We start from the raw sequence: 13,848 nt of genomic DNA, 5'->3' as shown, positions 1-13,848 counted from the left end.
GGTCGTTTCAGTGGTGAGATAAAATAACATCTGTATTCATGCAAAAATTGTGAGACATGTGAATATTCTCGTGTTGTTAATCCCAGAATTCAAGGGGAACCAGTGATGTAGTCCCATTGAATACCAGTACATGTTCTGGTATCGGGTAAACCTTTACTGTTAGCTCACTTGGTTCTCTTGAGCCAGGACCAGAGTGATCCATTCGAGGAATTATAGTTCGCCTGCTGTTGTTGCTTCACAGCCTGCTTTCCATGGATTTTTAATTTGGGCTGATCACTCATCATTGTGACCCGTTGTACTTTTCTTAAATGTTTCAGGCAAATGAGGATGATTATTACTGACGAAAGGCCAACAACTCCACTAACTGACCAGAAGCCCCAATCGGTTTCTTCTATAAAGTTTTGCAAATTCATACCATAGAGAGAAGCGATGAAAGCACCACCTCCGAGTCCTAGAGTACCTATTTGGAACTTCAGATCTAGCAACATGAGCGAGTTTCGGTTCGAGTCTAGAATAATGTTGATAATTTCTTCTGTACTGCGGATATTAGAAATTAGACTGCCTACTGTCTGAACAATTTCATCACAATGCTTATAATACGACTCCAATAACATCTCGACTTCTGAGTGGTCATCATCATGTGCTATCGGGTTGCCATTCATCTTGGCTGTAAGGTATAACCCTGCCAAATCTTCGTCCTGCTCAAGTAATTCATCAATAGTGTCTCTTATTAGAGTCGCTTTTTGAAAAAACGATGACAGCTTCTTACTTTGTATAAGCAAATGTCGAAGCTTTTCTCTATCAATGTCATCTTCAAGCTCGGCCAATATACCGTTGACTACCATGGTATGCACCTGCATTTCAGCGTCCAAAGCGCTGACAACGCTAATAAATATGGCTTCAAGTGCCCTCAACTCGTATGGTAATCCACCCATAGTCTTGCTTCCGTGCCGGAGTTTGTGTTCTAGATCATACATGAAAATGCTTTGAGTTTTGGAATCAGTCGACCCGTATGCATCAAATAATAATACCATATCTGCCTTGACTAGGGCTCGAATATGAAGAAGGTTCACAAGGATAGAGTTTTGACGAACCAAAATAGATGGCACAATACTGCTTATGCCAGTATCTAGCTTGCGGAGATCACGAGGGAGTAATCCGTGCTTCAAGAGCAGCTCGGATCTTCTAAATTCGCCCGATACTACTGAAACATTTCCATGAGGATCAAAAACTGTACATCTCACTGGATGATCTCCAATAGGCCTAGAAAGACTTCTACCGAGAATCAAGTCAGTGTCCACGGAGGGTGATGTTGAGCTCGAGGCAAACTGTCTCGGTCCAGTTGACTGTTGCCTCTGATTTTGCTGATTTTGTTGCTGAGGTTTTTGAGCTTTCTTCTTTTTCTTGTCAAATCGAAGAATATCTGAAACTATCGATGGAGCCGACTGTTTTCCTGGGCTAGAGAATCCCGTTGCATCAGGTGCACTGTTGGAATCATTTATGCCGAGTACATCTCTGATTCCGCCCGCTTTTTTACCACTTTCATTCGTAGAAGTAAGGACTGAAGACTTTGTCCAAAGACTCCTTCGCAAGATTCCACCGATTAATATATTATTATTGCCCTTTAATGCCGTCCTCAGGGGTATGCCTGTCAGCACCATTTGATGATATCTGACGAACTGTCGTGCGAGCATTTTAAAGCTTTGACTACTCGTATTATGCTTTTTGTTTGATGAAATGCTGAATAACTATACGTATCTTAGATACATTTTTTTTCAACTCTTTTCAGGTATAAGAGATTAAAATCGTGGCAAAACACCTTTACAGTTATTGACGTCTCCGACATAGATTTCAATAAATATCGCACCGGATCAATAATATTTCCGGCCCTTGCCCTAGCCGCGTATTAAGCGGCTTGACTAGTCGAAGTTTGGGTTCCTTTAGGATTTGAGGTAAAAAGTGATTTCAATGGAAGTCTAAGTTGTGTTAGTCAAGAAATTTATTGTTTCTGGGAGAAATGAATGCCTTTTGTATTTTTATTTGAAGTTCCTTGGGAGATCAATCGACTTTTCGAACGCATCTCATATGCACTGACAAAATACCTGATATAAACCAGAATGCATATTATCATTTTCCATACCACCGCGAAGTTGGCTATATTCACTCATTGTATTTCGTTACTTGGAGAGAAGTCTACATAGAGAAAACAGAAACGTTTCAGGAGCACAGACCAGGCTGATTCGACGAACTGCATAGATTTATTTTATCACTGTACAACAACATTGTAAGCACAACGCCAATGTCGAAATGGGACCAACCAAACCAGTTGACGGCTGGCGAGCGAGCAAAACTAGAAAAACGTAAAAAGCGTCAGCTGAAGTCAGAGAATGGTCGCAATCAGAAACGTAGAATTGATGATAATGAAAAATCAGAGCCAACGCGTGGTAATATCGACGTTGGGACCAGCAGTCTACCGCAGTCTGCTATACCAACAATCCAGAGATGTCGAAGTATTGATAACTACGAAACTCTTAACAAAATCGAATCTGGCACATATGGAGTAGTTTATCGAGCCAAGGAGCTCAGCACGCACGAAATTGTGGCAGTCAAGAAACTTAAGCTGCTGGAAGCCTCACAAGGGTTCCCGATCACGAGTTTACGAGAAATAGCAGCTTTGAAAGAGATGAGTGGTCATCCGAATATTGTACGTATACGTGAGGTTGTGGTTGGAGAAAAGACTTCAGATGTCTATATAATTATGGATTTTGTTGAGCATGATTTGAGAACACTGATCCAAGATATGCGAGAACCTTTTCTGATCTCGGAGACCAAGACTATACTACTACAAATTGCATCTGCCACAAAAGCAATTCACGACAAATGGCTGATGCATCGTGATCTCAAAACTTCAAATGTCCTAATGACAAATAATGGTGTGGTCAAAATAGCTGATTTTGGGTTGACTAGAAAGGTAGATAACAAGTCAGCCTTGACCCAAACAGTTATTACGCTATGGTATAGACCGCCTGAAATCCTCTTGGGTGCCAAAGAATACGGCTGTGAAATAGACATGTGGGCTATAGGATGTATATTTGCCGAGTTACTCTATAAACAGCCACTTCTACAAGGAAAATCAGAAACCAATCAGCTGATAGAGATCATGACTATACTTGGTCCACCAAGTGAAGAATATTGGACGCATTGCCTGAAAGCATATCCTGCTGCTAGGAACATCAGATTACCTTCACAACAGTCTGACATTATGGCTTCATTACTTCAACATGTTTGCTCTGATGGTGCCAATCTATTACATGGCTTACTTGAATATGATCCATCCAAAAGATTAACATGTGACGATGTGTTGTCGCATCCTTTTTTCTCAAAAGAGCCATTGCCAAAACCTCTTTCAATGTTCCCATCATTTCCCTCTAAAGGAGGTCTAGAACACCGCCCTTCGAGGTAGGCTAGCTATTATAAAAACGGCACCGCCTCAAATAGAACCCGAGGATCCTTAATATGCCAGAATCTGAGATAATAGCATTTATTAATTTATTATTTATTTATGATGAATTCTCGATATTTCGAAACAGACGGTGGAATCATGCATACCTATATGCAGCAAATGCAGGAGATATATGCATTGATAAGCGATCTCCGAGATAAGCAGTCAGCGGTTAAATATTGAGTTTCTATCGTGATTTGAGAGGTTTGCCATTTCACAAGACGCTTTTTCTTGTCGAATTGGACTAAAAATCTAAAAATGGGAGAGAAAAGTAAGTAGAATACGAGAGAAGTCAATTGGTACCTGACTGACAATTCTAGGGGTATTGTGTTGTTATGGGGTCGATATCGATGCTGTAGCTGGCTGGTTAGGTAGCTACGGAGGAGAGGACAGTGTCAACGATATCTCAAGAGGAATGTTTGCTGGTCACGTCGGAATTCCCCGAATGCTCAAATTATTCGATAAGTATAACATCAAAGCAACGTGGTTTATACCAGGCCATTCCCTAGAGACATTCCCCGAAGAATGTGCTATGATCCGTGATCAGAACCATGAAATTGGACTCCACGGTTATTCACATGAAAACCCGACTGATATGACATTGGAACAGCAAAAAGATGTACTGGACAAGACGTTTAAATTGCTCACCGAATTCTGTGGAAAACCCCCCAGAGGCAGTGTAGCTCCTTGGTGGGAGACATCGAAAGAAGGAGCTGAATTACTGCTGAACTATGGAATTGAATATGACCATTCTATGGGCCATGAAGATTGTCAAGCTTATTGGTTACGTCTGGGCGATTCTTGGACAAAAATTGACTATACAAAAAAGGCCGAAGAATGGATGAAGCCTCTAATTAGAGGAACCACTGAAACTGGCCTGGTAGAGATTCCCAGCAACTGGTACATTGACGATCTGCCACCAATGATGTTTATTAAGAACGCACCGAATTCCCATGGATGGGTTAATCCAAGGGACGTCGAAGATATCTGGAAAGATCATTTTGAGTATTTTTATCGAGAGCACGATGAGTTTATCTTCCCAATCACAGTCCATCCCGATGTTAGTGGCCGTCCACATGTCCTGCTAATGCATGAGCGATTCATTGAGTGGGTTAATCAGCATGAAGGTGTTGAGTGGATGACCTTTGAGCAAGTAAGCGATGATTTTAAATCTCGCAATAAACCGAAGGAAGGTGCCCTTCTGCCTAAAATGAGACATGAATAAATTTCGAATAGTAGCTTATCATAGTATTTTATCAATCATGCAAGATAGACTTTGATGTGCAGATCACAACCGGCATGAATGCAGGGTCTAAATCTGCTAATCTATAATTCCTTAACACCACCTTCTATTTTTCCTGGAAATAGAAACAAGAGTAGACTCCAACTCCACTCAAATATAATACTTGACAATTACGGTGGGCCAGGAATTTTTCAAATAGTGTCTTCGGATAGTGGTGAACACATCTTTAATTGATTATACTTAACCGAGAAAAAACCATTTTTATTGTTAAATACCACATAATCATATAAACTCAACTGAGTTTATCCAATAGGCCCGATTCCAATATATCAAGTGTGTGAACTTTCCCTAAAAATATTGTCAAGATCCATTCAAGTGAGATGTCACGTGGCCTGCGTGCAGAGTACAATTAATGAAGTAAACACCCACAGTTACCGAGATGAGTGTCACTGCGTGGAAGGGCCATCAAGAAACATGGACCAGACAGCACCCAACAAGATAGCTGAGCTACTCAGGCATCAAGATGACTTAGAGAAGATTGCAGAAATAAAACAGAAGCTTCTGCGAGAAAAAGCCGCTATTGACGGTCAATTGAAAGCAGGAGTTCAGTCTCAGATACAAGTACTCTCTCATGGTGTTCAATCTCTGGCAGATGCTAGACAACGCATTTATCAGGTACGAGAAGACATGGAAAAGATTCAAAGACTTAAAACTGAGAGTCAGGAGTCTGTAGAAGACTTTGATCGAATCAATAACCTGTCGAGAGTATTACAGAACTTTGAAGATACACAGAAGTTTGTAAATAATTTCAAAACCATGTCGAGTCAGCTGAACGAAATCCAGGCATTGATTGATGAGGAAAGCGAATTTACGTTTGGTTCGGCGATGCCGAACTTGTTAAGGATACATTATTTATTAAATGGGCTACGGGATGTCCGTGATGATGCGTGGTTTCATGCTCAACACTCAACCGAAGATGTGAGAAGAACCATCAAAAAGCACTTTGCTCCTCTGGATCGTACTATCGAACAATTTGATAGAATACTGATTGATATCTCTGAGAATGTGCTTGAGATTCTGAAAGACGACGACCATTCACTTGTTGTACGGGTAGCCAAAATTATCAACTTTGAAGAGCGACAGGATCTGGTTTCAGAAATATCCAACCAGATTCAAAGCGATAAGTCCAGTTCAAATTCGAAAACCGATCCAACTCTTTTATTCAAAAATAAAATTTCTAATAGAGTGCCGCGAGGTTATCCAGCAAGATTCTTCAAAGCTATCCAGAATTCCATCCGACAAACCTTTGATAATTGTATGGAACAGTATCCGCCCAATGAAGACCCAGATGCCCTTCTAGACAATTTGAATTGGGTCTTTAAAGAACTTGAGATCACCAAAGAACATCTTACCAAATGCGTTCCTGAACGATGGAATATCCTCGACAAAGTTGTCGGTTACTTCCAACAGGAGGTATATCGCGTGATTTCGTTGATCATGCAAACGGAGCCCACAGCAGCAACTATATTGAACATTTTGGATTACGTTAAAGACTACTACGATACTATGAATGATCTTCTAGGATATAGCAGAGACCGTCTCAGTCCATTGTTGCTTGATGGTAAAGAAGACGATCTGTACGATGACTACCTCGCGCTCATTGTTTCCAAATTGCATGAATGGTATAATAATTTTGCGAAATCTGAAAAGGAACCGTTTGTTACAAGACAAACGTCGCCAGAGACGTCGAGCGAGAACACATATCAACTACAAGGTGAGCCAGTAATGTTCAAACTGGTGAAGCAGCAAATTCAAGTTGCTGCAGATTCTGGCCAGGGTCGCATTGTCGTTGGAGTTATCGAGGAATGTGCAAATATACTACGAGATCGACAACGTGACTGGTTAAAGGTCATGAAATCAGAAGTGGAGAAAGAGGTGAATGATCAAGCGACAGAGAATGAGAAATCAGACGTAGCTCCTGGTCTGTTTGAGCACCTAATTGCACTTTCAAACGATCAAGTTCTTGCCTCTGACTATACGGAAGGAATATCAAGTGAATATTCTGGCAAGCTTTCTCAAAAGTACAGCTCACAAATCGGCGCTCAACTCGATGATGTTATTGACGGATTCCTTAACGTTGCAAAATTATGTACACATGGTATGATTCGGCTAATTTTCAATGACCTGAAGCCAGCCTTCGACGCTCTGTTCGACGGAAATGCATGGTATAAGGGGCAGCCGGTTGGCCTGATCAATTCAACTTTAGCTGAATATTTACGGGATAGCAAGACTTATTCTCGGGCAGCATTATTCGAATATCTATGTGAGACCCTGGTTGTGGAGCTTGTTGTTCACTACGTTAACGCAATGGGGAACCGACGCCATGCTTTGAAAATACCCAAGGGTACTAATCGAATAAAAGCGGATTTTGAACAACTCTACAACTGTTTGGCAGACTTTATACCCCATGACACCATCAGTGAGAGCTTTGACATAATGGATCATATTATATACGCGTTAGAATCGCCTATATCTGAGCTTCCATCAAGTTTACAAGCATTAAGGCAGAACTATCCGGACACCCCATTGGATGTTTTTGAAAAAATCGTTTATATTCGTAAGGATATCGACAGCAAAGAAGGTCGAGAAATTATGGCAAGGGTCCGCAACGAGTCTTTGAGTCAAGTTTTAAGCGAAGATAGTCAACCTTCGGTTTTCACCAGAAGCGTCATAAAGAGATAGATCTATGTATATAATGGAATTTCATTTGGATAGGTTATGGTGACTAGCAATGTCTCTGACACTGTTAGCTCCCTTGGAAAACTAGCTTCTCAGCAGAGCTCTTCCTACATCGCTGAGATTTGCGCAGAATTGCATTTGTAACGTATTCATTATATACAAATTATTGCCTTCATCGCCGTCATAACTCGTTAGTGCATCATAAACTGCTTTTGCTCCTTTTTACTTCGACTCCTGTGGGGTGTGGACTTAGAGACCGCTTCTTGACGATAGAAATAGGAACCTCATTTTCTTGGTCTACAGCCGGTGCAAATTTCTCATTTTCTCGTCTCATCTTTGTACGAAGTGAGGGTAGCGCATAGTTGACTTGTGTCGCACCTCGAGAACGGCGTCGAATTGGGGAATTTTCTTTTATTATTTCTTGCTGTTTCTTCACCAAAGTCCTATTCGATTGAAGATCTGCTAGAGGAGTCCTTGTGCTTTTACGGGATTTAGACTCCAGTCGTTTTGGAGACTCTTTCTTTTCAAGCTGCGTCTCTGTATTGAGCTCTTGTTGTTTGCTTTTGGCGGGTCTGCCGGCGTCGTTATCTGCGTTTGGATCTTGAAACGATGGTGAGTCTTGCTGTTGCGTGTTAACAGAGTCTTGTTGTAAAATAGGGGATTTTTGTTCGCCTTGAGCTGATGTTAATGTTGGAATTTCAGGTGATTTCTTGCTTTTCGTACGGGTACTTGTTGCAGCTTTCTTAGTTCTATTGTACGACCTTTTCGGTTTAGCCTCAGCTGACATTTCAGGGACATTCGTAGCAGGATCAACATTCTCATCATTTACTGAAACAATTGTGACTTCTTCATTTGTTGGCATGTCAGGTTCCTCTGGTTGAATCTCAACAACTTCTGCTTCGGGCTCCTCAGAAGAACTGAGCAACTTCTGTGGTTGGTCCAAATATATCTCAACAGTGTCACTTTTCAGCTCATCTTCGGTCTCCTCTGGTATACAATAGTCATTTTGATTAACCATGTCAGATTTCTTACGGAATGTGATCCTCCTGGAGAAAGCATCGCTTTCCTGCACTTGATTATCATCTTCTTTGTGTGTTCGATTCCCACTCCACATAACCAAATCTTGCTCCTGAGGGATGTTAAAACCAGATGAAATGATAGTGTTTATTTCTTGCCATTTTTCCTGTAACAGCTGTCGTACGTTCTCATGTTGTTGTATGAGGTTATCTTTTCGTTCCTTAACAAGGCGAATATTCTCTTGCCGTAATAAATAGTTTTCCTCTGTTAGTTCCTGTATGTGATTTTCCAGCTGATTTACTCTTTCTTGTAGAGCAGAGTGTGCCTTAGCAATTGCACGATTTTGGGTAGCAAATCTTTTACGAACTCGAATCCGTAGTTAGTATCTCGAGCGATGACAGATTGTTTTAAGACATCCTTGATGGTGCTGTGCGAGACATGAAAACTTCTTGCAACAAAATACTTACGAGTGTCAATGCTCTGACTTGATTCTGTGGGGGTATTTAACCGAGCCATGATAAATCGTTGCGACTTTTGTCGCCTTAGTGTCGTCTAGTTTTACAATAATTCTAATGTTCGTGGAAGAAGATGTGGGATGTTTGATTTTTGTTGATACTTATAAGTTTTGGGTGTATGCACGGCTACCGTTGCTACGGCAACATGCTATCATGCGCAGATGCACACGAAACCGGAGCCACTTCACGAAAAGTAAATTTACGCGACATTATCTTCTTAAACCTCGCTGTTTATCTTTTGTGATGTCTTCGAGTCTGTCAGCACGGTTGTCTGAGAAGAAAAAAGAGGTTGTATACCTCCAACAACTTCAAAACACTAGCAAAGCTCTGGTCACAGAGCTTGAAGAACTGGCTAAAAAGTTCAACACGCTGACAGCTGGCACAGAATCCGTGGCAGAGCTCATGTCTAATTGGGCAAATATTTTACATGCTTTGAAATTGGCTTCATCCTCATTGCAGAAATACGCTGAAAAGGACTATGACTCGGAAGTTGATCCTCCTCTTCCTGAAACGCTGGTACGGATCAGGCTTGACCAGCCTTGATAATGCACAAAAATCTTGATCTGAGAGTCAACCAATTAGCACATGATAATGAAACACAAAATGGGAATTAAATATCTTACAATTACAAAAGTAGGGCTGCAAAGATTTGCAAAAGTTATTGGACTGCCATTAAAAGACAGCTAATCAACATTCATTCTGTCGGTTGATCTAGATGCTTGGACTGTGGAGTAGATACCTTGGGTCCAAAATCCTAGCGTGAAATTTTTGACCAAATTTTGTAGTGCAGCAGTATCAGCGTCAAGTTCAGACTCAATTTGGTTCAACTTAAGGCTGTCGAGTTTAGGAAATCGTTCGCTCAGCTTACTTGTATCAAGAGCGGAGTCCACTAATAAAGCTGGGTTCAAGACAATCTCAGTTGACAAGTCTGATAAAAACTTGTCTCTCACATCGCTACCAGTCGACTGCTCAGAAGCTATGGCACATTCCTTCAAAGTCTGATATAAAATAGTTTTCTCGGAAATAGCCTTGACTTTGGAGTCTGACTGTAACTTGGTATCAACAATTTGCTGCCAATCATCCCGTAATAACAACCGTCTCCAGATGAGCTTCTCAGTCAGTGTCCTATTACGAGTCACTGCTTTAGGGACATTAAGAACTTGTAAAGCTCGGAAAAAATTCAGTCTAGAATCTTTTGTAGTTGTGTCCATAAGAGTTAACACGTCGATAAGTTCCTCTGCTGTGAGTTGTTTCTTTTGTGCTACTCGAGAAAGGCCGCGCTTGACAATTTCCGCATGAGCTGGTGAGTCCTTGATACCGCTAATCAGATCATTCGAATGAATCTGATATCGTAGACCGGTTTCAGCGTTAGCATATCCTTCTACTTGTTCTAGAACAGACTCTTGAATGCTCAGAACCTCGACTCGTGCTTCGATAGATGTCAATAGATCATTCGCATCATCGTCCTGTCTACTCGGGTTGCCTGCTAAACTACTCAATTTGGCAATGCTCAGCTCAAGTTTGCTATTAGAATTCAAATCTTCACTGTGCAGGGCCACATCTGCAAGCGTTTTGCTAGCCTTGGTATAATCTCCATCCTCAATGTCTCGAATCCACGAAATTCGTCCATGTCGTCCAGTACTGAAAAACTTATCCAAGTATACGTGATAATTGGGGAATTCTGTCAACAAACTCTTCAACTGCTTAGTCTCCACAAAATATTGATAGAGTACACTTGCAAAATCATAGCCAAACATCTCCATGTAACTTTGAATTTTAGCGTAGAAACGAGTAGCATTGTCAGAGTCACCTGCACTAACGGCAGTATTCCAATTGTCAACTAAAATTTCCACTAGAGAACGATATATCTGGAACTGTTCAGAAATTCTTAGGGCATCTCCTGTATATCCGAGTTTGACAAGTAATCGGATCCAAGAGCTCCTTTGCTCTGTATATCTAGCTGATACCTCACTACCTTGGCTCTGCGACTGACTTTGAGCATGACCGTGTTTACTGGCTTCAATATTATAGATCCAATCTATCCGCTCAGTATACACAGCACATAGAGTTTCAGTGAGAGCAACCAGTTGTTGCTCTAATTCACTGCCTTTGGACTTGACACCTTCGGACTCGATCAAAGCTGCAGTTAACTTATACTGACTTTCTAAAGCACTCAAAATAGCAGGCGTCGATGTCCAAGGTTCCAAGTTCGAAAAGTCCTCTGAGAACAGATAAAGTGTGTGCTGAGCATACTGTTCCCTGGTGGCAAGTGCAGCATCATGGATAGCCAGCAACAAGAGACTGTTTCCCTCGGCAATGACTGCTTTGTTGGGTAGCTTAGCACAAAGCTTCGATGCTTCAACAAGAACATTTCCAATAGATGAAGCCTGTAAACGTTAGTTTTTTGCTCGTTTTGATTTGGTATTTCGACAGTCTAGGTGCCGAAGCACTTGTGAACATCCAACGACCTTGTTTGTTTGTATCTTACCTGTGTTATAAACCAATCACGTAATTTATCACCGTTCGATGGAGAACGTGTGTTTTTAGAAATAACTCTAAATAGAAGACTGTCATCAGCATACTTGTCATCCTGTAGCTTTGAATCAATGTATCCCCATAATGCTTTGGCGGCAGTTGCCTTTTCCAGATCCCACAGAAGTTGGAATCTAGCTTTTGTCGTTAATGCTCGGACAAAATTCGTATGTAAGTAACTAGCCAGTCGTGATAAGTATAGAACCCGTAGTGCCAAATGTTCTGACAATGATGGAAGAATTGGTGGCATATAAATAGATCTTGTTTCGAGAATCTCTTTTGAAACCTGCAAAAACGAATCTTCAAGAATGTTGTTATCAAGCTGAATTTCTGGTCTATTGTTGAAGGTCAATGGATTAGCTCCATCCTCTGATCCGTAGAATACCGCCTGTTCAATTCGAGACTTTGCAAGCTCCGGTTCTAATGCTTCTTGTCGTTTCAATAAATTGCCACTACGTTGACCACTGTCTTCATCTGGGAACCTTTCCACTCGCACTGTTCCCACGTTCCTTATTAATGCAATAATACCACAGTTTCTAATCGTCTTTGCGTTCTCAACGATCAAATCTTCGGCATCGGCGCCGACGATTTCGACCCCTGATTTAAAGGTGATGACATCTTCCCATCTACGAAGGACACCATTTGCCAATGCAACTGCAGCTGTAGCGCTATTCACGGATCCGCGTGCCTCACTGACATTAACGTTCATCGAATCTAACAGTACAATAGCTTCTGAGAATACGATAAACAGAGTTTTGTATGGCTTGGGAAATATGAGTTTAGGTGGCTGAGAAGACTTTCCTGTGAACATCTGCACTCTATGGGCCGAAAGTAGCTTAACATCATTAGTCGAGTCCGCGTTGCCTTCTATCAGAATGGTGAACAGAACATAATATGTCTCTTTGTCACTATATTCAAACGAACTGAGAACAAAGATACAGCGTTCTTGTTCATAAAGCTCGACATCATGTACTTTAAATGTACGATGTGCTTCATTGTATAATGGTGAAATGTGGTTCAGCATCAGCTCGTGGAGTCGACCTTCGAAAAGCACGCGACTTCGACCACCACGAGAGCATTCCCAAATAGACAAGTCTCCTGTTTGATTGATAAACATAACCTGTCTCTCTGTACGACCAGTAATGGATCCAGGTTTAACTGACACTATGCCTCGACGAGAACTTGATGGCAAAATAGCGCTCTTAAGAGATGAGAGTAAACCAGGGCCACCACCTCTCATAGAAACGCTGCTCACCAGTTGTTTTCCATATAAGTCCCGCAGGGTGATAAGCACAAACCTACCAGAAGTGGTAGTAACAATGACACCAGCAGGTTCGATGGCTCGGATATTGTCAATGACCTCACCAGCATAAAGTTTCACCTCATGGTTAACACTCTTTCTTCTCTTAAGAAGTCCATTTGCAATGGCACCGTCGACTGACTCCCAGTATGTCAGCAATCCACTACTCGCCACAATACTGACCAAGCCAGGTTCTTCTGTACCTGGAGCTGGTGATACAAGCACAGTCAAGGTATCTGGGCTATCATATGGAAACGAAATAGTGGCAGGAACGTGTTCAGGCGAGGTATATGACCACACAAACGCGCTCGAAGGACTCGAAACAAGAGCGAAATTAGTACCCTGGTCTGCAATTCCACCATAAACATCGTCACTATCATAGTCAGAAGCATCTAAGTTGATCGAACCGCTTAGAACAGCCGGTGTTGCAGGTAGCTTTGATACACAATACCTGGTGTTCTTGGTCAAATCAAGAGCTCCTCCTTTAGGTGGCTCGAAAAGCCTTCCATGGTTGGTATCAGCTTCAGAAAACGATGATTTGCGAAGGCTAGCTTGTCTTGTTGAGCCAATTGAAACGGATCTAAAGCTAGATTTTCTTCTTTGAGAAGACTCTCCGGCCGCTGGTTCACTGGTTCCTAACGATCCATATTTACTCGAACTACTAGAATTCGTGTTAATACGGGATTCTACTGGACCATTATTATAGGTAGTTGTATTAGAAGAATTTGAATCCAATGAAAGGTCAGGTACTGGTCTCGTAGAAGCCGATTCCTGAATAACTTCTGGTGTCGCAGACTTGGAGCCACTCAAAATCCGTCGGCCATTAGGGCGTCCAGCCTGGCTCCTAAATGACGACTGACGGATCTCTCTAATAGACGGTGTATCCATTGAGTAACAGGCAAAAATCCACAACCAAGTCCCAGTAACTCTAGTCCAAGTCCGTGTTTTGTTTCTGTGTTTACACTTGCATCGGTGCCATAAACTTTCAACTCTTCAACAC

At 41.6% G+C, this 13,848-nt stretch overlaps 7 protein-coding genes across 7 annotated transcripts; 4 read left to right on the top strand and 3 right to left on the bottom strand.

Moving 5' to 3' along the window:
• Positions 1-164: 164 nt before the first annotated feature.
• MRS2 (Mrs2p) lies at positions 165-1,661 on the bottom strand (the record flags this gene model as incomplete). The annotated part of the gene is made up of 1 exon (XM_018878590.1): positions 165-1,661. The coding sequence occupies one exon, from the start codon at positions 1,659-1,661 to the stop codon at positions 165-167; it is 1,497 nt and encodes a 498-aa protein (XP_018735878.1).
• Positions 1,662-2,299: 638 nt separating this feature from the next.
• On the top strand, positions 2,300-3,463 carry CTK1 (cyclin-dependent serine/threonine protein kinase CTK1; the record flags this gene model as incomplete). Its single annotated transcript, XM_018878589.1, has 1 exon — positions 2,300-3,463. One exon carries the CDS (start codon positions 2,300-2,302, stop codon positions 3,461-3,463), a length of 1,164 nt encoding a protein of 387 aa, XP_018735877.1.
• A 454-nt stretch (positions 3,464-3,917) lies between these two features.
• AWJ20_1689 (polysaccharide deacetylase family protein) lies at positions 3,918-4,727 on the top strand (the record flags this gene model as incomplete). Its single annotated transcript, XM_018878587.1, has 1 exon — positions 3,918-4,727. One exon carries the CDS (start codon positions 3,918-3,920, stop codon positions 4,725-4,727), a length of 810 nt encoding a protein of 269 aa, XP_018735876.1.
• A 492-nt stretch (positions 4,728-5,219) lies between these two features.
• Positions 5,220-7,487, top strand: SEC6 (Sec6p; the record flags this gene model as incomplete). Its single annotated transcript, XM_018878586.1, has 1 exon — positions 5,220-7,487. One exon carries the CDS (start codon positions 5,220-5,222, stop codon positions 7,485-7,487), a length of 2,268 nt encoding a protein of 755 aa, XP_018735875.1.
• Positions 7,488-9,259: 1,772 nt separating this feature from the next.
• On the top strand, positions 9,260-9,559 carry DAD2 (Dad2p; the record flags this gene model as incomplete). Its single annotated transcript, XM_018878585.1, has 1 exon — positions 9,260-9,559. The coding sequence occupies one exon, from the start codon at positions 9,260-9,262 to the stop codon at positions 9,557-9,559; it is 300 nt and encodes a 99-aa protein (XP_018735874.1).
• Positions 9,560-9,699: 140 nt separating this feature from the next.
• NUP133 (Nup133p) lies at positions 9,700-10,779 on the bottom strand (the record flags this gene model as incomplete). Its single annotated transcript, XM_018878584.1, has 1 exon — positions 9,700-10,779. The coding sequence occupies one exon, from the start codon at positions 10,777-10,779 to the stop codon at positions 9,700-9,702; it is 1,080 nt and encodes a 359-aa protein (XP_018735873.1).
• A 671-nt stretch (positions 10,780-11,450) lies between these two features.
• Positions 11,451-13,736, bottom strand: NUP133 (Nup133p; the record flags this gene model as incomplete). Its single annotated transcript, XM_018878583.1, has 1 exon — positions 11,451-13,736. One exon carries the CDS (start codon positions 13,734-13,736, stop codon positions 11,451-11,453), a length of 2,286 nt encoding a protein of 761 aa, XP_018735872.1.
• Positions 13,737-13,848: the final 112 nt, after the last annotated feature.

The sequence above is a fragment of the Sugiyamaella lignohabitans genome, chromosome A, assembly GCF_001640025.1.
Source record: "Sugiyamaella lignohabitans strain CBS 10342 chromosome A, complete sequence".
NCBI classification, from domain to species: domain Eukaryota; kingdom Fungi; phylum Ascomycota; class Dipodascomycetes; order Dipodascales; family Trichomonascaceae; genus Sugiyamaella; species Sugiyamaella lignohabitans.
This window is presented reverse-complemented; position numbering and strand designations above follow the sequence as displayed.